Below are 26,670 nucleotides of genomic sequence, written 5' to 3'. Positions count from 1 at the left end.
GGTAACGGGACGCGTCCCTGCTCACACCTTTGCTGTTATACACGTTGCGCTGCCAAGAGTAATTGTTAGTTTTAACCCGGCTCTGAAAGCATCAGCTGGCTTTCCAAAGGGATGCGGAGGACAAGCTAGCGACAGCAGCCACTTGGCATTTCCAGCCCTGTGGTGCAAAAGGGGATGTGTTTTAAGTACTGTGACTTCTTGAATCTCTCGTTACCTTGTCACAGAACAGGAATACAATTGACAGTATCAGGATACGTATACACCATCTCTTACTACTGTTTAAACTTAGAAAACAATACCATATCCTGGACTGGCACGAGTACTATTAGCTATGCAAAAGTATTTCTCAGCTCTTTGGAATACCTTTCCTCTTCTGGACAATAAAAACACCATTTCTTCAGCAACTTCTACTTTTCTGTCTTTTTAAACAGCAGTGTGGATTATGTTATTCACCTGCATTTATTTTTCTCTTGTTAGAAAAGCAGGTGGCCTTTGACTGCAATCAAATCCTATCTACAAGTGCGTGGTTCCAGAAAGAAGTAATTCTGCATTGTAATTTGTCCTCCCTGGCTATAAAAAACTGTGTGTGCTTCTATAAGTATTTTCAATATTCATCAGTACATGACTATACTAATGCAATCCTTTGTGGTCAACAGGAATTTATTAAAGCACCTTGATGTCAAACCAACTTTTTTTATACCTCATGCAACAAGAAGTGAAGACTTCTTAGTTTATAAAAGCCAAAAAATGCTCATAGATTATGTAGATTAGAGGCAAATGTTTATAGTCTCTTTGTCACACAAGACTTTAAAAGCCTTGGGTGCAAACTAACATAAAGGCAATGTCATTTTCTGGACAATGTTTCTGCTAAAAGTGCAACGTTAGACTGTAAGAGATATAAATGCCTGCTAAGCCATAAGTGAAAACCTTAACCAGGGACTGTTATGCATACAGCATGAAAAGTAATTGAACTTAATACCTCCAGTTCAGGTTTCAGCCTTAAGAACTCTGCATATTCTTTTATTTGTGCCTAACAATGTTATACAGCATTTGATACTTTTTGGGATCATTACAGTGTTAACTATCCCATCTTGGCCAACTGCAAATTAAATTCTCTCTGGCTCAGTTTCCCCTGTGGTCCCAACTGGATGAAATAGTTGCACAGCTGAGTAAGGCCAGGGGCTGGCTGCATCCAGAAATTCAAAATTGCTTTGGCAGTTTCAGCCTTCATGAAAAAGAAGTTTCAGCCTTCATGAAAGTTTCAGCCTTCATGAAAAAGAAGTTTCAGCCTTCATGAAAGTTTCAGCCTTCATGAAAAAGAAGTTTCAGCCTTCATGAAAGTTTCAGCCTAAGTTTCAGCCTTCATGAAGAAGACGGGGAAGGAGGGTCTTGGTGTGGAGAGTGTGGGACCAAAACAGGCGTAGGGCATAGTGGCAACAAGGTCTGCGAGTGCCCGTGACGCTCCAGGCTCACTCCTAACAAAGACAGACACTTCAAAAACCTGGCACTTCTAGAGAAGAACCCTTCCCCTTTTCCTCATATTGTAACCGCAGCCTGGAGGCTACGACCACGGGCACGCTGGTGTGAGCGTGCAGGGCGGCCTCTGGTTCCACCTTGTCCCTAGGGTGGTTCAGTTTTGGGTGCAGGAATGCCGCAGGGCTGAATGCAGGAGTCCACGTACCCAGCCTAGGCCTTTGTCACTGGTTACAGTCAGGCTGGCCCTACAAATCTTGAAATCTTTTCTGATACTTGCCAGAGCACCCAAAAGAGGTGAAAAATGGCACTGGCATGCCTCCCTGAGGAGATGGGGTGGTGGGGGAAGTACCGCAGCTCTGGTCTTCCTCAGGCCGGGAGATGTTGAGACCGTACCTCCTACTTCCCATTCCAGTGACTGGGCTTTGATGCCCTGAAGTGGGCATCACCCTCCAACTCCTCGCCCAGCTGTGCTTTGAGGCACGCATGAGCCCCGGCCCACCTTTCAGAGGGACCCTCTGGAGAGAACACCAGGTCCTGGATACTTTGCAAACAAGCCAAGTGGGTTTTAGGACCTACCTCTCTCCAAAACCCTTTGTATGGTGGTGGGACTGGGATTTTAGGGGCCCATTTACCGCAGAGGCTCTGTGAGGGCCTGGTGGCTCAGACCAGCAGCTCCGGCTGCCGCTGCACAGCCACGCAACTGACAGCAACTTCTGCCCTTAAACATGTGTCCTCTGTAACATCTCTGGGCCGGTCGGGCAAACAGGTTGAAATGGCTCTGGTTTGAATTAGCCACGCAGGGAACACAAAGAGAGGCATCAAAACGTCCTTCGAAAACTAAGTTCCCACACAAGATGAAAGGGAGACAGAATGGCTGTGAAATAGTTTGTACAAGCACAACTAATGAAGTTTTCGCACTACAAATACGACCCAGGGACAAGTCACTATTTTTCAAGGTAGCATCTAGTCTTCACATTTACTTACGGCCACGCGAACTGCCCGTCAGTGGAAGAGCACGCTCCGGCAGAGGCGGGAGGGAGATCCATCTCAGATGTCCGGTACAGGCTTACCAGTAACCCCTCTCTGAACAGCAACGTCTCCGTCCAGCCCACCAGCAACAGACCCCAGCCTCTCCACTGGCATTTGCCCACTGAATGCGAGTCCTCAACAGGAGAGTGTAGCTTGAAGGAGGCAGGCATCACACAGTGGTCCGTGTGTCAGTGGTTTATCTGGCTGAATACAAACAGGGAAATAATTTGGGCCCAGGAGGGGAATGGAGGAAACCTGAGATTCACATCAGTGTCTGAAAAGTGATGAGGGAGTCCTTGTTAGGAAAATAACAGACCCATCAGTCCAGGGTAGGAATGCAAATCTGGGACTGAAAGAGGACAGGTAGGAGAAATATTCACCACGCTGACAGGGAAATTGGTCCCCACACGGAAAACAGATCTTCCCTGGAATCAATCAGATGTGGTCATGGCCTGACTGGAGCTGACATTTCTCATCTTTTTTTTTGTATTAGATTATCGCTGCTTTTCCTTCTCTGGACTTGCTCTGTGTTTTGTTTTAGTTGGGTGATTTTGCCATTATACAAACTTAAAATAACAATTTTTTTTTGTCTTATACTTAGCCAATTGTGCAATGTGCTTCACTGGGACCACAGAGCTCCAAACCGATGAGACAGGCAAGAACATGAAAACGAGGACAAGAGAAACGCCCTCGTGTTCACTTCAAGCCCTGTCATCAGAGCCACTCTGCTAAAAAGTGACTTAGAACTGCAGGTTAGGATCAAGCTGTGGTTTCCCTATTTATAAAGGAAAAGCCTTTATAAAGCAGGTGCCAAGATCTTGAACCTATTAACTGGTTTTCCATTGCCTTTCTGGGCCAGGTTGAAATTTCTGCCATTAAAAGTGTTTTTTATTTGGAGGTGGTGGGGCAAGAAGTCTCTTTCTTCATTTTTAACACTAAGCCAAAAATCCCAAACCTGCTCCTGGTCCCCTTCATTATCCAATCCTAAAATAGTTACCTCTCTCTCCCCCAAAGTGAGTACATATATTCTATGCATGCTAAAATGCCAAAATAATCAGGGGCCAATTTTTAAGTACTAAAAAACCAGTTTTACAGGTATGCTACATTCTACCGAAGGGAGAAAAACAAAGTATTACACTAAGAAAATGCTTCAGAGTTAGCAAAAGACTGCAGCAGGCTGGAGCCCCTCACATGTCCTCCTCAGTCATTTCTTCACTGTAGCATCACTCAGTGCTTTAGTTTTCTGTCTCACTTCACTTTTTGTGTTCTCCATTATTTAAGTTAATGCCTCCTCACGAGCCCAATTCCTTCCACAACAGCAAACACAGTAACACCACTGTGGAACTAGCCCATAGTGGTGGACGTGCCGACTATAAAAGGTTTACATATAGTTTATGCATACGAACAGAGCAGTACTTGTGTGGAGGGAAATTGCTTTTATCAGATGCACTGACACAGCTGGAAGAATAAGTTTTTGAGCATACAGGCCCCTCTCAGATTTCATACTTCACTAAAACTTCGGTGGCATTTGCTTCCGAGACCCACTTCATGTATTTGTTTGCAATACCTCTTCCCACCCCCTGGGTCTGTCCTGCCAGCGTTGTCTGTGCAAGACCTATCATGCAGCAGAGCCCGATTCCTGGCCAGAGCTGTGGTACTGCACATTAACAAACATTATTAACAAGCAACAAGTGGTGCAGGTGTTCACGGGTGAAAAGCTACTGCGATCCAACCGAGCTGGTGGTGTGTTGCGTTGGAACAAGCACGAATCGATTCTAACACATTTTAGCTGCACCGAAAAAAAAAAGACAAGTTGTTTTCTTTTCGTTGAGTGTTTCTCACACAAATCCTTTTGGACTTAAGGACTTAAAACCACACTCGTAGCCTTTTTGTAGGCAGTCCCTGTTAACCAAGTTACAAACATGAAAGTGTGGAAAAAATTGAACAAGTAGACAGGACAGAAAAGTTGAATGAGCACTGGCTCTTATTTTAATGAAGAAATATTTCAAGTTAATATCAGTGCATATTTAGAAATAGCATGTGATACTCCCAATGCCAAATACATCAGCAAATTACAGTTTCAAAACTTTATAAATTAATGGCAAGAAAAAAAAATAATTAAGATTAACATAGAGAATAAGGTTCAAAATAAACATCCTGTTTGTTTGTTGCACTGCGTCAATTATATTCCTGGTACTTAAACAGCAAGAGAGATCCAATATTTTGTGGTAATTAGGCTCTCCAAAATAGCAGTTATTTTTCTACAAATGAATTAAGCAGTTTGCATTTATTTTTGATGTATAATTAAATGTTATTCTTAGCTGTTGCAAAGAAATTTAGTCATGTCAGAGTAAAATTTCATTCCATGATTGAAAAATCACACTAACATAGGAACACTGCTTTCTGGTTATACCCACTGGAAACAGTCAGCTGAGAATAGGAAGAACTACATGTGAGCACATTTGGCTGTTACATAAAATGGCTTTTTTTTTCCTGGTTTCACAGCCTCATAACAATACTGTTTTTCAACATTGTTCCCAGTCATTGTTTTTAAAATGGTTCATCAACATATCCTGAATCAATCACCGATATAAATAACTCCAGTGACAAAATCCATTATGGAAGGACACAGAACTGCAAACTGAAAGTTGTACCCAATGATTTTAAGGTGGAACTGTAATTACTCTATAAAATTCTGAAACCCCCCCCCAAACAAACAAACAAAAAACAAAAAAAAAAACCCCACACAGTAAAAGCACTATCTTTAATTAACTGGCAATGGTGGAATCTGAAAAACTGAGTTACAATTTTAGGAGACATTTAACTCACAATGGACTAATGCAAGACAAATCGCACTGAAGCTAGAAAGAGATGCACATTTAAAGCTTGCAAGTGTGATATAAAAATATTTTCTAGTTCTTTCATTTTGATACAGGGAGTCCAATTCCCTAAGATAAAGTACATCCTCTTTCCTACCCCATCGCTGTACATATAGACTATTCCCTTGATATCAGGAAATGGTGCTTCCCCAAAAATACCAGCCACGGGAATCGCAGACTTTCTGGTAGTAAGGGTTTGTTGATTTTCCTTTTTAAAGTATATTTTCAAGCAGGTGAAACACTGGTAGGATATGCATTTCTTTCACTACTAGCCTAGTGTGCAAATTGTATACATCAACCCTGTAACTTCCATCCAACTGCAGTCTGCATCACGTAGAATGATTTGAGAATCTAGTGTGATATTACAGCACAGAGATGACTGCCAGATTATGAAACATCAGGATAAATCAGATTAGTAGGAAAAGGCACATGCTTCGGAGTTAGCAGGAACATCTGAAGGTTCCTCGTTACCATACCCTTACACTCCTGAAGTTACAGTAATTCTGTGCATTACCCAAACGACAGAGTTTGCTTCCAGAAAATCGTGAGGTAACAGGAAACTTCTGCTTATGGCACGTACACACGAAAGGTCTGTGAGCTCAGCTGACACTCTCGAGGCGCTAGGGATAACGCAGACACAAGGTAGGCTACAGTCTGGTTAGGCCAGAAACAAAAACTTAACATTTCATTATACTGCATACATTCCTTTTATGCAGAAATACAGGGTGCGCAAAATAAGCTGTTTGCTCAGTAAAATTTAACATTTTGCATATGTAAAATAATCAGCTAATACTGCAATATAATAAAAAATCATGCACTAGATAAACAGAGCTTCTTCCCCATGAACAGTAGTTCTCAGGAACGTTTTATTCTGCTTCAGGTAACATCTCATGATTTGCCAGCTTACATAGTCATAGTCCCTTTTAAAGAACTCAGTATTTAGCTAAGACTGAAAAGCAAAATTAAAAAAAAAAATAAAGTTTTGATTTTAGTTGCGATACAGCTGGGATAGATGCAACTGAGCTGCTGCAATGCACCAAAGAGTAACGAAAATTCAACATGAATATCAGAAGAATAAATATATACCCTAAATTAATCTCTGTAAATACATTCACAGGTCCACTTAAGACACCCTTATGCATAACTCATACTTCATCAAATCTGCAGATAGAGATGGATGTTAGTTCATGGGGAAAGCAATTTATCATACGACTCGGTTTATCTGTCATTATTCCAGCAAAAATCAGTAGCAAATTTGAAAATCTACATTTATTTTCCCCAGACCAACCACACAGAGGCTTAAGTCACAAATTCTATTATTTCCAATGTTCGATCAATAAGGCTTTATTTACACTTTTTTACTATAAAGTCAGGAAAAAGTTTGGTGCAATGTGCAAGAAAAGACTGCACATTCCACTGATTGGAGACTAACATCTGCTTACGGTTTAATGCTAACCCACAGGCAGCCAATTAAAGTCCCATATATCCATGTTTTTACATAAAGTTTCCTTCCAGATTCTGTCAGAAGCATACTAGCAGTCAGGCCACCTAAAAACAGCAAAGATGGCAAAGTTTTCTTGAGGCTTAGTTTGGAATGAACACTTTTTCCAGGGAACTTATTTCTTCTTTTAGAATCCTTCGCATCGTAAAACTCTATTAGTAACCTACAAGCAGACAAAAGGAGATGGTCAAAGTTATGCATTAGCCTAAGAAGTTTTAAGCAACTTACAACTTACTCTTATCCAGTAACTGCTTCACACATTATTTAACAAACAATAGCAGCTCATCTATAACAAGTTTAAGCAATCAGTATGCCTTAAGAATATGATATTCAAAGTAACATTGCATGTCACCGAGTACTCAACCTGAACCCTTGTGAGCAATAAAAGCAGATTTTCCAGAGGGACCAATTTTAACACGGAATATAAAAGTTGAAAAGAATATTTTCATTCAGCATTTAGCAAATAAGCCCAGAGTACTGGGCAATATTGTAGGACAAGATAGCACACAGTTAATCATTGAACACTGAAGGCAGGGGGGAATTACCATCATGAAATAAACTAATAACAAACATGCAGGAGTAAAATGCTACACCATAGGTTTAGTAGTGATTTTTTCTCCTATTTTTGAAAACCAGTAATAAATGGATTTGAAAATTCTGGGGTTTTGTTTTAAGTATCTCTAAATTCACCTGACAGACTGCTTTGGTCCCAGGAAGGATGTTCTAGTCAACAGGAGTCTACAATGAGACATAGATGATCAGGGTTCAGTTTTGCTGGTCTTCATCAGAAGACTACTTGTGGGCTGGGTCACTGGGCAGCCTTTTATTTTATCTATCAGTTACTTGTCTATAAAATGAAATTCAGACTTTCTTGCCTCTCAGAAGTGAAGAAAAGAAAAATTACTTAGCCATCCTAAACTTCTAAGACACTTTAGTAATAGTGCCATGTTTACAGATAGTCATGTTAATTTTTACATGGATTCAAAGATCACCACACAAATTAAGTTGTTTTTTACTTCCATGGAGTGCGAGACTGGTAGAGCAATTTTAAAGCAGAACATACCTGAAGAACCAGGGAAATTTCTCTCTCACACAATGAATTCAAGGATTTAGAAAGTAAAGAGATTCAGCTCCCTTAAGCTGGACTTCAGATGTGGCAAATTAAACCATCATCTCTCAAACAATACTTAAACTCCACAATTAACAACACTTAAACTCCACATTTAGGTAGAAGGTCCCCCAGGATCTGTTGCATATGCTCACTAGCAACCTTATCTGGAGATGCTGGAGAGAGCCAGGCACTTTAGGTCTGCCATGATTTAAAGATGGACAGATGAAACTTCTACTTCACCTAATTTCCCCAGTGAAGGCAGGGATCTTCGGGTTACTTGTGTTTTTATCCAATCACTGTCTGGTGGAAGATGCATAAACGATTTTGGTGGAAAAGATTAGATCAAGACCTGCCCTTTTTAACTCTAACCTAACGCTGATTACGAGGCTAGAATCAAACTACTTTTTGCTTGCTTGCCTACCGCGGGCATCTTATATTCCTGGCTGTGCATGTCTCAGCTTCAAGAAGATAAATGGAGAGTATTCAGATGAATATGAGTCTTGCCTGGAACATGGATTCACAGCTCTTCAGTCTAAGGAAGGTCTAAAACCCAGGAATCCCAACCTCCTGAGCAAAAGCTTTAACCACAAGGGTATTATACAAAATATGCACAGGAGTACCAACACCACCTCTCTTCAGAGAGCCCTAGAGCTTGCACTGCTGGTAACACAGAAATCATGGGTATATTGGTTAATATAAAAAGACAGCTTCTTTAACCGGAAAGTTCTGCACATTGTTACTTACTTATCTTTTATTTCAAAACGTTCATGAAGCCACCTTCTCATATACATCTGCTCTTCTGGAATGTCCTTCAGTTCAATTCGATCAATGAAAATATGAACTCTCGGGCATTCCTTGCAAAGAAACTCTAAAAAGAGAGCAAACCAACAAGACTGAGTTACAAAAACACTAAATCTGACCTCATAGCTGTAAATGCCTTGGAAGCCTAACTTCAGTTTTCAAAAGCCTCCCCTCTTTATGTTTAGATCCTGAGCACTTCACTGAACTTGGAAGCCATATGGCCTACACACTTTTGAAATGGTGGCCCATTATCATGTGCAGCATGGGAAAATTGTCCTAAAATGCACCCTGCTAACTGTAAAATGCTGTGCTTGAAAATCTTATACTTCTACCTCAGCAGCAATCTACTCATTCTGTAGTGTGGGACGCAGTAACTTTGATGTCGTAACTTTATCCAGCCTGCAGTTTTGATTAAAGTTAGCAAGCCTCTTTGATTGTCCTTTTTGAAATCTATATTTTGTTTGCTCCTGGATGACAAAATCAGAATTACAGTGATTTCCCAAAGCATCTCCAGGAGGAAGTGGGCTTCAGTTTAAGTAATAACCTATAATTAAGAAGTACAATAGGGCAACAGACTCAGAACAAATGCTGCTTTCCATTTTGCATTCCTTCATTTTTCTTCTGTCTTACAAAGCTCGAGACAGCCCTATTGCAATCCCCCTCCCCCATTTCCTCAATTTGTCCCTAGAAAAATTTAGCAAGCAAGCATTAAGCCAATTACAAACAAAACTCTATTACTCAAATAGCCTTGTGGGATTTCTTACAACTAACAAGTGGTAAAAACACTGCACATGCGATGAAAAACCCACCAGTATTTGTGTATTAATAATCATTTGCATTTATCAGTAGCAAGGGGTATCGTAGTAATCACAGCATCCCTGTACAAAGAGATGCATGATGTGAGGATGGAAATCCTTTGAAATTTGGACAATCTTCATATTTTGAAAAGGGCCCAGAAGGGCCCTTTGAAAAGAGCCTACAATACAGGCAGGCAACAAATGTAACACAGACTGGGTGGTCCCTTTAGGTTGTTGACATTTTTTGGACAGCAGTGCAGATGTACAGAAGACTTTGACCCATAACTGTCAGGGGTATCTTCAGGAATGACTCTGCAAAATAATTGTCACTGCATGTACATCTTTATTACTGTCTGCTAAAGCAGATATCCCCCTATTTGTTTTTCTTCTTTACAGGATTATTTATTTTTAAGGACTTTGCTGTGAAAGCAATCCTTATCATATACTAAAAATTGCCTTAAAGAAATTTAAAAGCCTGTTCATGCAAATGTGTTTGCGTGCTTGTACAGCGGGAGGGAAGGAGAAGAGATAAAGAGATCAGTAAAGTCTTACAGCATTTTGATGCAGAAATTTGTAAGGTGCTGTGTGAAGTTTTGTTTTGATCTCAGGCAAAGAGTGCCCTTCACTGAACCGCACTGTAGCGTAACGGGAGCAACACGGCCCACGCACCATCAACTGAAGAAACGGCTGAGGGCTCTAACCAGAAACAAGTCCACCTCTTAGCCGTGGAGTAGCAAACACAACTGTTGCTAAAAAGTTTCTGGTAAAACAGTCCCCTAGCTACAGCTATTAGATGGCAGGCAAGTTAAGCACTTGGAGGTCCAGAATGATGGTTGGTATAGATATTGTCTTCAGGTTTATGTGCAACATTTTTACTAACCACGAAGAAATCAGTGCTCATGTATCTGAAAGGATGTTTTTTCTCTTGCTTTTAATGGTAAGGAAGGATTTTCCAGGTCTGTTTCTCTGAGGGTAGTATCCAGGCCACTATATGAAGGTCATTCACTATATGAGCACTTATAAACATACTACTAATATTTTAAAATGACAGACGTATTATCCATGTCTTAAATGCTTATAATGTTCACTGATGTACAAATCCTCTTTTTGAGTGGCATTACCTATTAAGTGGAACATTCTAAAAATATGCAAAACTGTATCTAGAAAACAAATGCCTGGAAGCCAGATGATATGGTCATTTTTGTACTAGACTCCCATAAAAGCATCTATGCTATGCATATTCAGCTAGGCCTGAAGATCTAGCTTTAAAAGGTATTTGAAACATTCTGTGCATTGTATAGTGTACGTTTCTTTTGCTTCATAGCACATAGGTTGTTCTGTATAGGAACAAACAACTCTTTCCTGATGTTACTTATAATCTCAGTTATAAATTATTTAGGAAAATTATAAACCAAGCAAAATTCTAAGTTAGATGAGATAGCATTATTAATAGCTATATGGTATTTTAAAAACTAATGTTATGCTGCTTAAAAAAATACTGATATTTGGTCATTTAAAGACAGCAACAGAGTACATTATCAGTAACAAGCTCTAGTTAACAAAACAGGAATAAGACTTAAGTATTTCGAAAGACCTTCCCCCACCAAAGTTGAAAGTAGCAACTCTACAAATCTGCTTAGAAAGCAAAAACCCCTCCACAAATATCTAAGCATTGCTGCTGGTTTTCTACCTTATGCCCAAGTTCCAAAGCAAGCCGATTCTTATTACTTCCCACACTGTCTTCTTCAGCCAGTCTAAACTGAGTCCCCATATGTGCCGATCCTAAAACTTCGTCTGAATTTCCCACCTTTGTAAATCCCAATGCCCTTCTCCACAGCCCTAGCCTCCCTTGCAGTCTGAGACCTAGTACAGTCTCGCCGAAGGCTGTGTGATCTGCAACTGCAGGTGCTCCTCTAAAGATGATCATGATTCCTACCCATTGATTCAAGGCCATTTTATCCAAAGCCTGGGCATCCAGGACATCTGCAGATGACATTGTAATGCATGCAATCAAACTAGTCAGGGAATCTGACTAGTCTTTAATTATCCAATTCATGTCAGGATTTAATGCCACTAATCCTTTTTTTCTTTTTTTTTTAGATGCACAATGTCACTGCAATCCCATAAGAACACCAGTGGATAAGAACAATATACTGAGAGGTTGTTTTTGAGAAGAAACAGCTGGATTTTATCACCACAACCTCTAAAGGTTTGTGGTGGTCCCATGACCCTTAATTTCACATTAGCTTAACTCTCAAAAGACTTACGTAATTAAGCTAAGAAACAAAATCTTATTGAAGCAATTTATTATGTGCAAATTACATCCAACTTCAGGGACACTAGCCCTTAAGGCCAACATCTGACAGGCTTTTCAGATCCCTAAACTTGCCAGAATTTGTTATAATTAACAGCGGGAACAAGCAAGCCTGAACTTTCCTTCGAAAGACAAAACGTAAGTGCAAATCATGCATTATACTCAAACATTATATTGGGGACAGCATTAGTCAATCAAGAACTGAGTATGATTTGGGGTAAATGAACACTAACAACTTGTGTGAGAGCCAAGTGGACTGATGGTTGTGTGGGAGGTAATTTCCTAATAAAACTTTCTATCTGGCTAAATAGGAGATATAATGCTTCTGGTGACCAACCACAGCAGAAGGAAGGAATTGAAAATAATAAGGTGGATCGAGCATTTTTGGTCTTAAACTGTAACATTGTGGCCCTCCTTCTGCGGGACAGGATTCACACTAACACAGGACTGAAGGATTCAGTGCAGAATTGGGATTAATGAACGGGGGTGCAACAGTCTCCAGGAAAGGAATCGGATCCAGAGTTTTTAATTGCAAACGAATGTATCAGGAGGGTGTTTTGCTTGCTGGGGCTTCCACAAAATTCTACTAGATTTCAACTCCTCGCCTTCAAAAGCCAAATAATTCTGTTTTGAATTATCAGCATTACCAGGGAAAGTGAGTGAAGAAGAGAAGCTCCAAAGAACAGACATACCTTTAACTGAGAAGGGACATCCAAATGGCCTCAGACCACCTCCCCCTTAATGCTACCACAGAAGTTCATTCCACCACTCCACATTATTTGCCTTGCCCCTTAAGCAAGTTGTGACAGTGGCGTTACACTTAAACAGATATTCCAGTTTTCAATTACTAATGAAGTCTATTTTTATATGCACTTTAAATACGACAGCAATAAAGTAGCTCAGATTTCATCCTCCTACATCAGCTCTTTTACTGCAACGTAATTATTGCCAAAGTCCTTCAAAATTAAGAACGGACAAACTGAAGCATGACATAGTTGTGCCCACTTAAAGAGCCCCAATTCTCTCCTGATTTCGGTAATGTTTGTGATAAATTGAAAGTGATATCACAGGAAACTGAAATCTGAATAACGTATATTTATTCTAAGTAACTAGTATTTCAAACACGTAAGAATATGTCTCTTCAGTAACAGAAGATTGCATGTTGTGGTGCATATAGTTTTACAGGCAAAACCATGATAGCAAAGACATTCCTCTCTGAACTGTAGATGCTTTCTCCACTTTTTAAATTTTCATTAGTCTGTACTTAAGTGTTCAGCTAACAAAGCAGTTTGTAAACTATTTCCTCCTCAAAGAAATAAATCCTATCTCTCCAATTTACTTGGTACACCAAATTAACAATCAATTGGCAAAACAAACATAAATTTAAGTGCCGCGTTGTTTCTCAGCTTCACGCTTTCCGTCACCTCAAGTTGAGCTGACAGGAAACTATTTCACAGCTTGCTCTAACAAAATAGAGCAGTGGTACAGCAAAGCAGCACTAGACGGGAAAGCAAACATCCAGGGTATGGTGAAGGTTGTTTAGGCGGGTTAATCTGGGGAGCAGTGGAGGAGTGGGCAGCACTGGTACCTGCTGGTACTGCTGATGTAGGGAAGCACGGAGGGATGTTCTGCAGACTAAATTCAAGCTTGCAGCCAGGAGAGAAGCCTGGGACGTGAGGAATAGCACTCTCAGAAATACTGTCAATCCCCTGTGCAAGGCCTGAGATGCATGCAGAGATCAGAGCCTCCATGCACCCACGAGGGACACAGCATAGGGAATAAGCACCTTAGGAGCTCAAAAGGGGGACCTTTTGAGACAAGAGAAATGGGACACACCTGAATCATTAAGGTGCTGGCAATGAAAACTGAAAAGGTCTTACACAGCATTTCAACTAGCAGTTGGGGAAAGTGAAAGGTCAGGAAAAGCAACCTGTTCAGACTGACATAACATATGAGGTGGATGTGGCTAAAATTCAATGTGAGGGCAAAATTCAGAAGAGTCTCTATACCAACATGAGAAGCCTAAACATAAAGACAGGAAAACAAGAATTACTGGCACCAAGAGATTACCCCTGTAAGGCAGGTATCCCAGTGACCTTGAAGGAGCGTGCAATGTTACCGGGCTACCAGATTTATAGGAATGACAGAATAGGATGTACAGGTGAGGGAATAGTAGCGTGCATGAAAGATTATATGAAGTATAATAGTTTTATATAATAAAGAGACAGAGCACAATGACATCCTTGTGGATGGAAATTCCAGACTCTAATAAAATGTATAATAGATAGATATATTAAATGACTTCTTGATAAGTTTGATAATAGTGATCAGAAACTGTGAAGCCAGACTGAGAGCTGCAAGTTCAGGACTGGTAGCAGGAGTGTGAGATTCCAGCTACGTTTACTGAACTGCATCAATGCTTCCATCAGGATGGGGGGGGGGTATGGGGAGGAGAGAGGAAAAATAAAGATTGTTTCCTGGAACAACTAGTTTCAAAACCCACAAGAAAAGATGCCATTCCCGATGTGGTCTTGAGTGGTGCACAGCATTAGAGAGAAGTGCTCTGCAACCACAATACAATTAATTTCAGCATTGTAGAGAAAGAGTCTACAGCACACAAATGCACACTTAAAGGAACTATGTAATGGGGGGTGGGGGGGGCAAAGTGTCAAAACACCCTAAAAGAAACAGTCCAAAAGGAGGCAGCCTAGAGGCTGTTAAAAAAACCCTAAATACCAAACCCCAGAAAAACTTACATTAGAAACCCAGGTAAAAGATGCACTGCAAAAGAAAAAGTCTGGGTGGGTCTGAAACCCACCTGGTGTGGCTTAATGGGAAAATTAAGGAGGCTACCACTATATTCCTACCTTCTTTCCTTTGAGGAATGGAAAGCTTGTCCAAATAAGGAAAAGCCACAAAACCGCTCATGCCAAATGTAAACATAAAATTAAGAGGACTAAAAAGGAACTTGAAAAATGCAAAGGATGCTCTAACAATTTTAACTTTCTGGAATATATCAAAAGCAGTAAACGAGCTAAGGCACTGGTGGGACTGCTAGATGACAAAGGTGTGAAGAGCAGCACTCATGGTAAAGTATAAGCCTATGCAAGAGAAGCTCAAATATTTGTTTGCATTATTCTTTCTTGCTGAAAATGTTTGATTCCTACACCCATTGCATTCTTGTACCAGATTGCTCAAAGGAACTAGATCAATAAGTAAACAGACAGAAAGTATTAGACTAAATAAACAAGTTAGATGTCAGGAAGTCACCAAAACCAGACAGCATTCATCCAAAAGCTCTCAAATGTGGAATTTAAAAACAAAGATGTGTAACCTATCATCACAAACAGCCATTGTGCCAGAAAAACCGGGAGTTTCCCTTCTACATACGAGGGCTTTAGAATTGATGCTGGGAAATACAAACCAGAGAGTCTTACATCCCTGAGTAAGACAGCACAGTCTATAATAAGATCACTAAGGCACACAGATAATCACAGTCTGTTGGAAAACAGTTGGTGTGGATTCTGTAAAGGGAAATCCTGTCTCACCAATTCACTGGATTTCTACAACAGTGTCAAGGAGGAGGCAAAGGGGATTCACTGAACATGATATATTTGAATTTTCATAAAGCCTCTGACAGGGTTCCACACTGAAAGATATTAAAGAAATTAAGCTGCCATGGGATTAGAGGAAATGATGTTTTATAGACCGAAAGCTGCTTAAAGGAGAGGAAGCAAATGGAACGACTTAATGGTCACTTTTCAGGATGGAAAAGACCCAGCAATTGGGGTCCTCCAGGGATCAACACTAGGACTGGTTTTATTCTGTGTCATGAACGAAGAGCTGCAGAAGGGAGCAAACAGTGAACCCTCCAGTTTTTCACATCTTTTTCAGAAGCTCCTAAGCTCTTTTGGGTAGTCGAATGCTGGCTGAACTCCAAAAGGACCTCAAAGCTGAGCCAACAGGGTGAAAATGTGGCAGCGAGCTTCAGTGTAAACAAACGTGGGGAAAAATAACGGAAACCTTGATTACACGATGCTTAACTTGGAATTGGTGGTTCCATTTTGGGAGTCGCTGACCCTTCTCTGAAACCATCCTCTCAATTGTGCAGCAGCAGTCCCAAATCCCCCGAAATACTGGGCAGCATCAGCAAGGACATTGAGAACAGGGCAAAGTGAGTCACTTTGCAGATATATAAAAAGATTGTGAATCCACATTTTAAATACTGTGTGCAGTTCTGGTCTCTATATCTCAAGGAGAATGTAGTGGACTTAGAAAAGGCCAACTAAAACATTTATGGAGAAAAAGCACCTGCATTACAAACAAGGATAGATTAAAAAGGCCGAATTTTCAGTTTGGAGAAGGGAAGCAGAGGGAAGGATATGACAGCTTAAAAAAAAATAATAAAAAATCCTGAAGATGTCAGGTAAGAACTATAGCTCAACAAATCCTGAAAATTCAAGGGTAAATAATCACATATCTGTACCTTCCTAAAGATGCCCACATTTAAAGAATCTTTAAAAATTATTATTAGAAAATGGTACATATATTTTTCTATACAGGTATTAGCAGTGGAGAGCAGCAGAGTGTCATTGTAAGCTGTCTTGCTGAAACAAGGTGGTATTTGATGAAGACCCATAGTACTTGCACATTGTAGTTCACTGAAACAATCTTCAAGTGGCTTTAATCTGTTATTCCAACAGATGCATTCTGGCCTTTGTACTGCTCTATAACAATTTGTGAATATTGTATGTGGGCCAAGTTAGCAGAAGGTTTCCTACAAAAGCGTAACAGTTTTGATCAACACGCTGCCAGCAACAGAACCTGGATCATTTTAGGTCCGTGGATTACATCTAAAGGGTCCTCCACTGCTGGTAACTGAAAAGGAGCAAATTTAGGAGGTACTTGTGTCTTCCTCAGAACATTTTTAAAGTTTCACAAGTGGAAAAAAAAGTTGAACTGTGCAATTAAAAAAAGGCAAGAAAGGATACAAGGATTGGACCAGTTCAAAACAATGCTCTCTCTAGAAAATAAACAGGATCTGTTAGGAACCATGCCAGCACTGCTAGTATTGATGTTTTTGCCTTTCCTTCAGACAGTCTGTTTTAATAAACAGAGAACAGTACCACAAACAGTGTAGAAGAAAAGGACTCTGATGCACAAAAAAAGCAAAAATAAACAAACACAGGCTCTCAAAGCAGCAACATATTTCTGGCCAAACCTGACAGTGTGAAGAAATTAAAGTTGTTTTTGTTATCCTCAGGGTTTAGATACACTTTTGCATAAAGATCAGGAGTTCCTCGAGCTCTTGTACATAAATGCTGCCTAGGGAGCTGAATGTTTCCTCTCACATGTGCATGAGGCCCAGGGTGCAGGGTAATTTTATGGATCTCCAGTGTAAATACTTTCAAAATCCTCATTGTGTAGCAGAGGTTTTCTGATGACTGTGTGCTTTCTGATCACAAATTCCCAAAGGGAAGCTACAGATACCTACCTTCAGTAGGAGCTGCTTGAGAATAACTGAGATACACAAGGTCCTACTTTACAGTCAGAGGAACACACAACTCTGGGCTCGAAGGGAAGCTGAAGGGGGTTATTACCCCCATCGAGGGGGTGTTTATTAACACACAGAGGCAGTGCCCACAGTTGTTTTTGATTTGGGAAAAGGAAGAATCATTTATCCTTGCCTTATTCTTACACTCCTCCTTAGGCATCCGAGTTTGGTTGTTGGTGGAGACAAGAAACTGAATTACAGGGACTCCAAATAGAGTAATCTTTATGTCCTTGGTTTGAGATAGGTAAAGAAACAGAGGTGCTACTCATGCTCAGACTGATCTTCATTTTCTCTGATTTTTGGAGTCCCATGAAGAACTACAGCAAGGCCTGCACACATTCCCAGAAACTGTTCTTCAGTGAAATGTTGTTTTTGAGCAGAAGTACAATGTTTAATTGTTACAGTATGGAAATACTTTGCATTCACTCAGACCAACCTATCTGCAGAATATTGATGCATATATCCACATCTGTGTTCAAAGTGCCATTTCAAAGAAGTCATCCACAAATTAACAGATAGGTTTTCATGTTACTCAAACTACTTTTAATAGGAAATTACAGGGGTTCCAAAATGAGAGATCTAGTCCTATGGAGGGCAAGTGAAAATACATTCAGTTTAAAACTGAATGATAGTTTACTTACTTTGTGGTACCTGGTGAAATCATGTTATTAGAAAAGTTGTATTTTAATATTTTTGCACAAAATAAGACCAGAGTTTTCCTTTAAAGGAAAAATGTATGCTAGAATATCACAGAACTATGTTGCCAACTAGTGTTATCGAAATTCCTTCAAATATTTCAATGGAAAATTTACATTTTGAAATATGAAAGGTAGTTACTTAAATTTTGCTTGAACAGATGCAGAATGACAAGTTCTTGATGTGAGATTTACTATACATGTTAAAAAGCTATCCCACATGATGCAAATTTCACCAATGCTGATGTACAGCCTCAGTTCTAATCTACATCCTTTCTTCAGTTGCTCTAAAATAATTGCAATTTACTTTTCAATATTCTTTCATGCAATAAGAACATGACAGCTAGCAGAGATCTGAACAGATTACTAGTAATTTCATCACTATAAATCTTACTTAGGACTGTTTTACATTCCTGTTACTGTTTATCAGTTTATTAATTTAGGTTTTTAATTCTTTCAACACATCTATAACCATTTCCTTGTGATCATTCTTTGGACCTTGAAAGACAATGGATGTGATCAAATTTGGGCCACAGTCCAGACAAAGACTGGTTTCTATTGCTCCAGTTTCTCTTCTATTGTCCTGTACTTCACTGTCTAACTGGGTCCTAACAAAAGTGCAAGCACTTGGAAAAGTGTAATTTCCCCTAGGGAAGTTAGGCCAGTCTGACCTCTTCAAATTATACTGATCAAAGTGATGTACAGATTTTCAGAAATGCACACATACACATGCTTTCAAAGTGTTTGTTCTGGAATTGATATACAGCAGAGTCAATAATTCTCAGGAATTCCTCTGACTTCTTTAAGACAGAGTCTACATGTACTTGCTATTTTTATTCAGTGTTTATCATTGTCACATGCTGCTATTTCACACACTCTTTCATCTACAATGGCCAGATAAATACCATCTGGTTATGTTAAAGCCTTCAGGCAGAATAATAAAGATATAGATGTGTACATAATGGTCTTTCAGGTGCAAGAATGACAACAGTTCCCACGTCCCATGAGACCTGCCCCTTAACACCAGGCAAAGCTGGATGTGAACACTTAGGACATTCATTCAGAAGGGGGGAAAACTAGGTTCTCATTCTTTCTTCCCAAGCTTATTTCTACTTTTTATGTAGTGACAGTGTAGTGAAACAATATCATCAAATCCAGCACAAGAGTTTCTCCCCCTCCTTTTCCCCTTCTAAATAGTTCTTCCAAATTCAGTACCTGAGATGCACTTCAGCTGTGCTGCAGTGCCCATATGTTTATTTGCATCTTATTCCAATGACCACAAATAAATACTGTCTAGCAGCATGGTCCTCCCTCAGCAGGACCATCACATTCTGTCATTAATGATCTGGACAAACCACCTTCAGTAGTGAGAGGGGAGAAATCTGTCAGAAATAGCTATTCTTTGGAAAGGCTGCCATGTGCAGGACAAGCTTCCACTGGAAAAATACCAAGATCCAAACTTGTTGGAAAGAAAAGGAATGAATGAATAACGAATAAATGGTAGGAAAAAAATTGCATCCATTGGTCACAACTGGACGTGAAGCAATAGCGGAAAGCAACATCCCTGTCTAAAGCTAATCTAATCTTAGTCCCTGTCTAAGACTAATCAAATTTGATGTCTTCTAAACAAACAATTTACAGCTGGAAAGTGCCAACAAAACATTAAAATGCATAAATAGTGGCAAAGTTCAACACATTTGAAAGAATATAGTATAATAATTTGCCTGCTCTAAAAAGGTACCATGTTATCAGGTGTGCCTGGCATTCAACGTTTTTCTCAAAGTACTAATGCAGAAAGGATGGTGAATGTCTATTTTCCAGTTGCTAGTATACTATGTTTTGTTTTAATCCTGTTAAGCAAGTCAACATTATGATATTTAAGCCTGCTGGGCTGAAGAAAAAAAAACCAAACAAACAACCAATTTTTCTAAGAAAGGCTATTTACACTGAGTTCCATATTACAAAATGTAACATGCAATTCATTTTTTTCTTCAGAATTTTTTTCCCATTTACAGTTTACTAACACAATTTCTCAGATAAAGCGTGGTAGTACTACTCACAGTCACTAAAACGTTCCTTTTAACCTGCTCTGTTTACTACTGGAGACAGCAGCCAAGAGCTGACCATATCCCTGGGTAAGTATGCGTTTTTCCAGAAGTGGCACACGCTCTTCTGAGGAATTGAGATTTATAGAACTGAAAGTAAAATGCATTTCAGGAAACACATTATATCTGTGTGGAATTCAGATTTCATTCACATGGGAAATGTCATACTATGGGAAATACAGTCCTCAAGTAAAGTTGTGTTTATCAGAAGTTTGTTTTCCATGCAATAAATTTCAATCAGAGTTGCTGGATTGAAAAAGACATGTCAACCTTATCTTTTAAAAATTACCAGGATTGCACTGCCATTTTATTCCGATGAGAATGAAAAACAAAATTCTCATTCAGCACTGACACAAATACGAAATGTTCATATGAAATGCACACATGAAAATGACATTTTATAACTCATTTTAGTACTGTAAAAGAGCAATAATGCTAAAAAATCTCAAATGCATAACAACGCGTAATTCAATTCTTGTTATATTATATTCCTGAACAGACCAATTGTTGGACTTCTGCATAACAAATGGTGAAATGATCTTGACCTTTAGAACAGAAATTGTTTTTCTTCCACTTTGTGTCTGGAGGGCCTAGAAGAATGACAACTATGTTCCACACTGTAATTTATAAAGTGTCCTTAATCTACATAATTTATATTATATGGAATACATGTGACTGCCATAATAGCATGGAATGCCCTGGATGGATATTTCATTTATCTGCTCTGTAATGCGTAACAACTGGTTGGCTGCACTTCATTCTGTGTTACTGCCTTTATTTTTAGCCAAGGCTGAGACAGTAACTACCCCAGCCCTACAGTAAGGGTGGCTGAAAGATACACCTGGACTGCCTGCTGTAGAGTCTCCAAAGGCTGGATGTGGAATAGCCACCCCAAACCATCTGATTACCACTTGACACCAGACACAAGAAACAGCCAACAGGGAAATTCAGTTTGTTGGTTCCCTTTCCATAATTATACCATGCTTCATGCAAACTGGAAGGTTCAATAGGTGAAGAGGTCTTACAAGGAATTTGAACATTTGCCATGTTATCATTAGGTAATGACATTTTAATAGTTTAATTAACCATCAGGCAGTGAGAAGTCCAGCATGAGAATGGTTGAAACTGCCTCATAATTAAGTCACGAAACAAGATATGCTGCAGGGAAGGGGAAACAATCCTATTTGTTTTGAAGGGGGTCTTGAAAAGGGTTGGGTGACAGGACAAGAGGGAGGCTGCCCAGTCTTCAAAGGAGTCTGTAAGAGGGTCATAAGGTATTAAAAAAAAAAAAACCCTAAAAACTTGAAATAATAAAATCTGTAAAATTAAGTTCAAAAGAAAATTATAAATAAAAAATGTTAAATCATTAAAAGCACTTTTGATATTTAGCCATAAAAAATGCCTGTTGGGAACAAAACATACATAAAATAAAACCATCCTAAGACCTTACAGTACAACACAAGTGTTAATACACAGTGTTAACAGTTTTGTTGCTCAACTATCCAGAATAATTTTAAACAGGGTGAAAATGTAAAAATAGACAATTCCAGAGTTTCTAAGCAACTAGCACCTGGAAGGAGTTCATGTGAACTTTACACCACCTCAAGGAGTTACACCTACTAAAGTGACATGGAAACAGCCGCACTACAAACTATTTCTAGCAGCAGAAGGAAGAAGTCCCAGTGACGCTGGGCCAGCTGAGGACCAGGCAGTTACCTAAGAAGTTCCCTGCAGGTCCCTCAGCCAACACTGATTCCTTGCCCAAAAGTTTGAACAGCTCTGTGGAACTACTGTGGCGCTTTTTTCCACTTGGTATCAGTAGTGCAAAAGACTCAGAAGTACCATTTTGAGCCAACTTGCAACAGACAGTCATGCAGAGATATGGCTGAGTAACACATCAACTACAACTGGAAAGAAAGATGACGTCTGGCCCTCCAGTGACAGTGCAGGTAAATGAATTACTTAAAAAAAAAAAATTAATCCACCACCAAGCATGATCAAAAAACAGCAAACCCTGAAGCTCTCTGTCCCAGAGTTTTCCCCAACAGAAACCCCAGAACTTATTTTCTGGTTACATCACTGGAGGAACATACAACTCATTTACTCAGTTCTCTTAAGGTGCTGTAGATGGTTTAAAATACAACAGAAAGTGAAGCCCACTTGCATAAAATGCTGTTAAGTGTTTGTAAGGTTACTGGGTATGTGTAGCAATTTGAAAATTGCCAGTAAAATACTATTACTACACATTTTCCCTTTAAAAAAACATGCATTTCAGCAATTAGATCACATGTACAGATATGGAGCACAGCAGAGGAAAAGAGAGAATTTATGATGATGCCAAATCCCAGTGCTAGAAGAAACATGAAGGTAAATGGCACCTGCTGCCTATGGCCCCAAGTTCATTTTAACTCCAAAAAGCGCTTGTGTGCAAATTTGACTACAGAAATATTCTCTGCGTGGAATAGGGAAGGAGGGGGCAGGAATGTCACAGGTAACTATTGTAAAGCCTAGTCACTGATGAACGATGCCCTACCAAGGTATGGTAAGATGACTGAAGCACTGTGGAGATTATCTTCAGAGCATTACAAAGCACCTGAAGTTGGTTCTGTATATTAACAAGCATGTGGCTGTAGCATGTCTAATATACGTCAACTCACCTGTCATAGATGGTGCCAGTTTTCTTTGCCCTTTGTGGTCCACAGTACCTTCATAAGCTACAGTCACATCATACACTGCATCGAGATAGTCTTTCATTGTGTCAATGGCTACATGAGTTGCCTTCACGCGTGGCGTTAGCACATGCTTTAAGATAGCAAGTCCTAGAGGGGAGGGGGAAAAAAAAAATCATTATAGCATTTGAAAGTAAACTGGACTACATTCACAAAAGGATCATCACATCAAGGAACTTCAGCATCCCCACTCAAAATCACAAAAGGTTCATTTTTAATCTCAATTCTCAGTTAGGAGAGAGAGCATGTGCATGTGCACACTGCATATGCTCTGCTGAGCATGTGTAGAAGATGAAACAGAAATCCTAAAGGATATTGGTGAGAAAAAGGCTGCTCAACAAAAGAGTCCTTTTTACAGCTCCTGCTCTAGAAGCAGTGGTGGTTTTAATGTGGCTCATAAGTGATGAAACAGCACTTCTCTTTACGTTTGTCCAACTGAGGTAAAAAAAAAAAAAAGAGCAAATTAACTGAGAAATACTAAACACACAGGACATCGCCTCCTGAAATTGTGTATCAGAAACAGATTTGGTAGGTGAGCCATAAGCACAAATAATTTTAAGCACGCCTAATGCTCACCCAGCATTTTACTTCCAAAGGACAAACCCATTTTGTCAACATACTAAATCCTAATACTGCCTGATGGTAACAAAAAAGTGGACATCTTAAACTACACATGCTTAAATAGGATGCTACATTTCTCCAAAGCTATCATGCTATCAGAAATTTCAATATATGTTGTTATTTTCTACTATAGATTCTAACTTTCCCTGATTTTGCTTCTTTCTGCTAATGGCACATTCTGGGGCGTAGGATATGGTTACTCTGAGGGTCCTCACTTTGGGGAAGGACAGGGGAAAGCAGTTAGACTCAAGAGAGCTTCAGCCCACTGCAATGACTTGCTGCTACAGAAAATGAGACATTCCACTTTATCCTTGCAGTTGTTTCCATGACTGCTCTTTTCTGCATGCTTGTTCCTGCTGCTAAACTTACATTGCTCTGGCACCCCCTCCCACCAGCTGATTCAACTCACCATCCCAGCAAAAAACTAAGCAGGGAGGGAAAAAATATAGCACCAAGAACCGACAGCAAGGAGGAAACTTTCTCTGTTTCCCTGTGAACAACCTATTACAATTGGCTTGGCTACTAACAAATCCATAGTCACAGAAATCAACTGTTGTCCTTAACCATCCAGGCCAAGACACAGAGATTGGTATGTCAAGGACACAAGAACGTCAGGTTTAACACCACTCCACAAGTCTTAACAACAGTATTTCATATGCATGTTTGCTTCAGCTGACCACTTCCACCTAGAGCATACTTAAGAACAAACAAATACACTGGGCTTGAAAGTATAAACTTTATTCTATTTCCAGAATTTTAATATACAATTACTTTCAAAATGAGAACAAACAAACAAAAAACCCTCCTAAACCTTTTCATGATCTGAACACAGCTCTACCACACTTACTTGAAAGTGCTCCTAGGAAAAAAAGGCATATTATGCAAAAAATTTTCACTATCTTGCTACAAGATGTGTATCTTTCTCAAAGAGAAGTATCAGAATAAAATTGCAATTATTCCTTTCTAGCCTTATTTTTCATTGGCTTACTCTTCAGTCCAGTTTTAAAGAACCATCCATTGGTGCTATTGGTTCCTGATAGATGAAGCAGAAATTTTTCTAAACCAAAGTATTGTGGTATTGCTTTTGGTATCTCCCTGCTTGCAAAATCAATTCCAAAGATATTACATTATGTCCTGATTTTGTACTGAACTTCTCCCCCTTGTTGGGCAAAGCATACTTTGATCTTAAATTATGAAAATATTTACTGAACACTGTAAGATAATGCTAGTTTCTAAACTGCTCTAACATTTTTATAGTTGAAAATTTCAGTATAAATAATTATCTTGATTTCTTAATATTTGCTAAGAATCTCCTTGTCTGAACACAGAGATAAAAGGTTATTTACTAGCATTCCTTCTGAAGTCATTGTTCTAAGCTTTACCGGCAATAGCGATAACTGTCTATGCAAAACGTTATATGGATCACGTAAATATTTTGAAGCATAACATGGTGGTAGTGTTTTCTTAGCTTGTGAACTGTTACATCAAACAGCTAATTATGTTATGTTTCCAAATGTTTACTCTGTAAATGAAGCACTGAATATTCTAGTGTTGTGTCAGCAACGATATTAGTGTGGACATTCCACTCAACACAACTCTTGCTGATCCAAATTCCCAAACATATTCTAAAAACACTGTCATTCCTTTCCTGCCCAACTCACCTTCCCCTTAACCAACCTATTACTGTGGGGAAGAAAAAGGGAAAGCAGGCTTCAGTGAGAACTGAATCCTCTAGACAAATTAATTTAGATATCTAAGACTATTCGGTGCTGAGTTTTTTGAATCCATGGCCAGTTCTGGTGATGAAGATGGTCAGTGACAATCTGTGAAGTGCAACTGTAGAATAAGCCCTTCTTACTCCACGTGCTACCAGTGAACTCTTGAAGGTTTAGGTACAAAATGAGTATGCATCTAATTAAAATCAATAAAGAAAGTCCATAATCCATTATTCAGAAACACTCCAGTGCATGACAAACATGCAGCAACAACAGGAGTTCAGCACATCCTTTTAAAGAATCTGTTTTATATAAAACATTAACCACACATTCTTGCAATTACTTGATGATCTTTACTAAAGTCAACAAAACAGAATTTAGACCCAAGTAGTTACAGTACCTTGGCAAACCGCCTGCATCCAATTCACAAAAAACAATGTGCTTAAACTGTTTTTAATGTTGTGCAATACTAAGTTAGGACTCTGTCAAAGTATTTGAGGTCATGAGATTTTATTTTAAATACCAAAGAAAATTAACTAGATGTCTAGTATGTAATACTCTACCTTAAAATGCTATAGCTTTGCTCTTCTATGTTAGCTAACTTTTAAATAATAAACAGACTATAAAAAATATGAAAATAATGTGAAAATCTGAAGAAATACAGTGAGCATTGTTACTTCAAATATCATCCGTTTACTAGACTACAGTAAGATGCAGAATCACTTCAGAAAGTCTGTAAGAAAACTGAATGGAAATAAAGTAAGGTTTTAGTTTGGGAAGTACAAAGACCCAAATCATTAACGTCTATAGTACAGAATTTTTCATCTAAATACAAAAGAACAAAAACCACCAAACAAAACATCATTTATCTAACCTCTCAGGGTGAAACTACATATATAATAGCTGAGTACAACTCAATGGAGAAGATCTCTCTTCCTCTTCCCTTCATCCAGGCCAAAACTCACAGAGCCGTTCAGTGCAGGCAGGCCATCTACATTTTCAGACTTGGATTCCATTAGTCACATTTGTACCCTTGACATGTGCACACACCACATTTTTAAATGACAACAATAAAAAAACCCAGCTCTAAATTAAGAATACCCTACACATATTACATGTGCATTACCACATTTCATCAACAAAAGTTACATGCTCAGTGAAAGTGGATGTCAGAATTAGTTTGAGGGTTTTTTCCCCCCGCTATAAAACCACGTCACTTGACAGTAATACAAAAACTGAAAGCAGAGTGAAAAACAATTAAATGATTTCAATACCAATTAGGTCTTTCTCTCCTTATTTTTCCTTTTTTGTGTGTATGTGTGTGCAGGAGTGATATTAGACTG

The 26,670-nt window shown here is 39.2% G+C and overlaps 1 protein-coding gene across 2 annotated transcripts in view; it reads right to left on the bottom strand.

The window, feature by feature from the left end:
* Nucleotides 1-4,471: 4,471 nt before the first annotated feature.
* The window catches only part of AGPAT5 (1-acylglycerol-3-phosphate O-acyltransferase 5), a 59,768-nt gene continuing 37,569 nt past the window's right edge, over nucleotides 4,472-26,670 (bottom strand). Inside the window, exons 6-9 of one of the 2 annotated variants that reach the window (XM_075498085.1) lie at nucleotides 22,920-23,081; nucleotides 8,741-8,864; nucleotides 7,576-7,623; nucleotides 4,472-7,048 (exon numbers count right to left, since the gene is read on the bottom strand). In XM_075498085.1, coding sequence (XP_075354200.1) covers nucleotides 6,823-7,048; nucleotides 7,576-7,623; nucleotides 8,741-8,864; nucleotides 22,920-23,081 — 560 coding nt within the window. In that variant the 3' untranslated portion in view covers nucleotides 4,472-6,822. The remainder of the gene's footprint in view (nucleotides 7,049-7,575; nucleotides 7,624-8,740; nucleotides 8,865-22,919; nucleotides 23,082-26,670) is intronic. The other variant, XM_075498086.1, reaches the window with a different exon arrangement.

Source organism: Mycteria americana, chromosome 3 (genome assembly GCF_035582795.1).
Source record: "Mycteria americana isolate JAX WOST 10 ecotype Jacksonville Zoo and Gardens chromosome 3, USCA_MyAme_1.0, whole genome shotgun sequence".
Taxonomy (NCBI): Eukaryota; Metazoa; Chordata; class Aves; order Ciconiiformes; family Ciconiidae; genus Mycteria; species Mycteria americana.
Note: the sequence above shows the minus strand (reverse complement) of the source record. Positions and strands in the feature narration are given on the sequence as shown.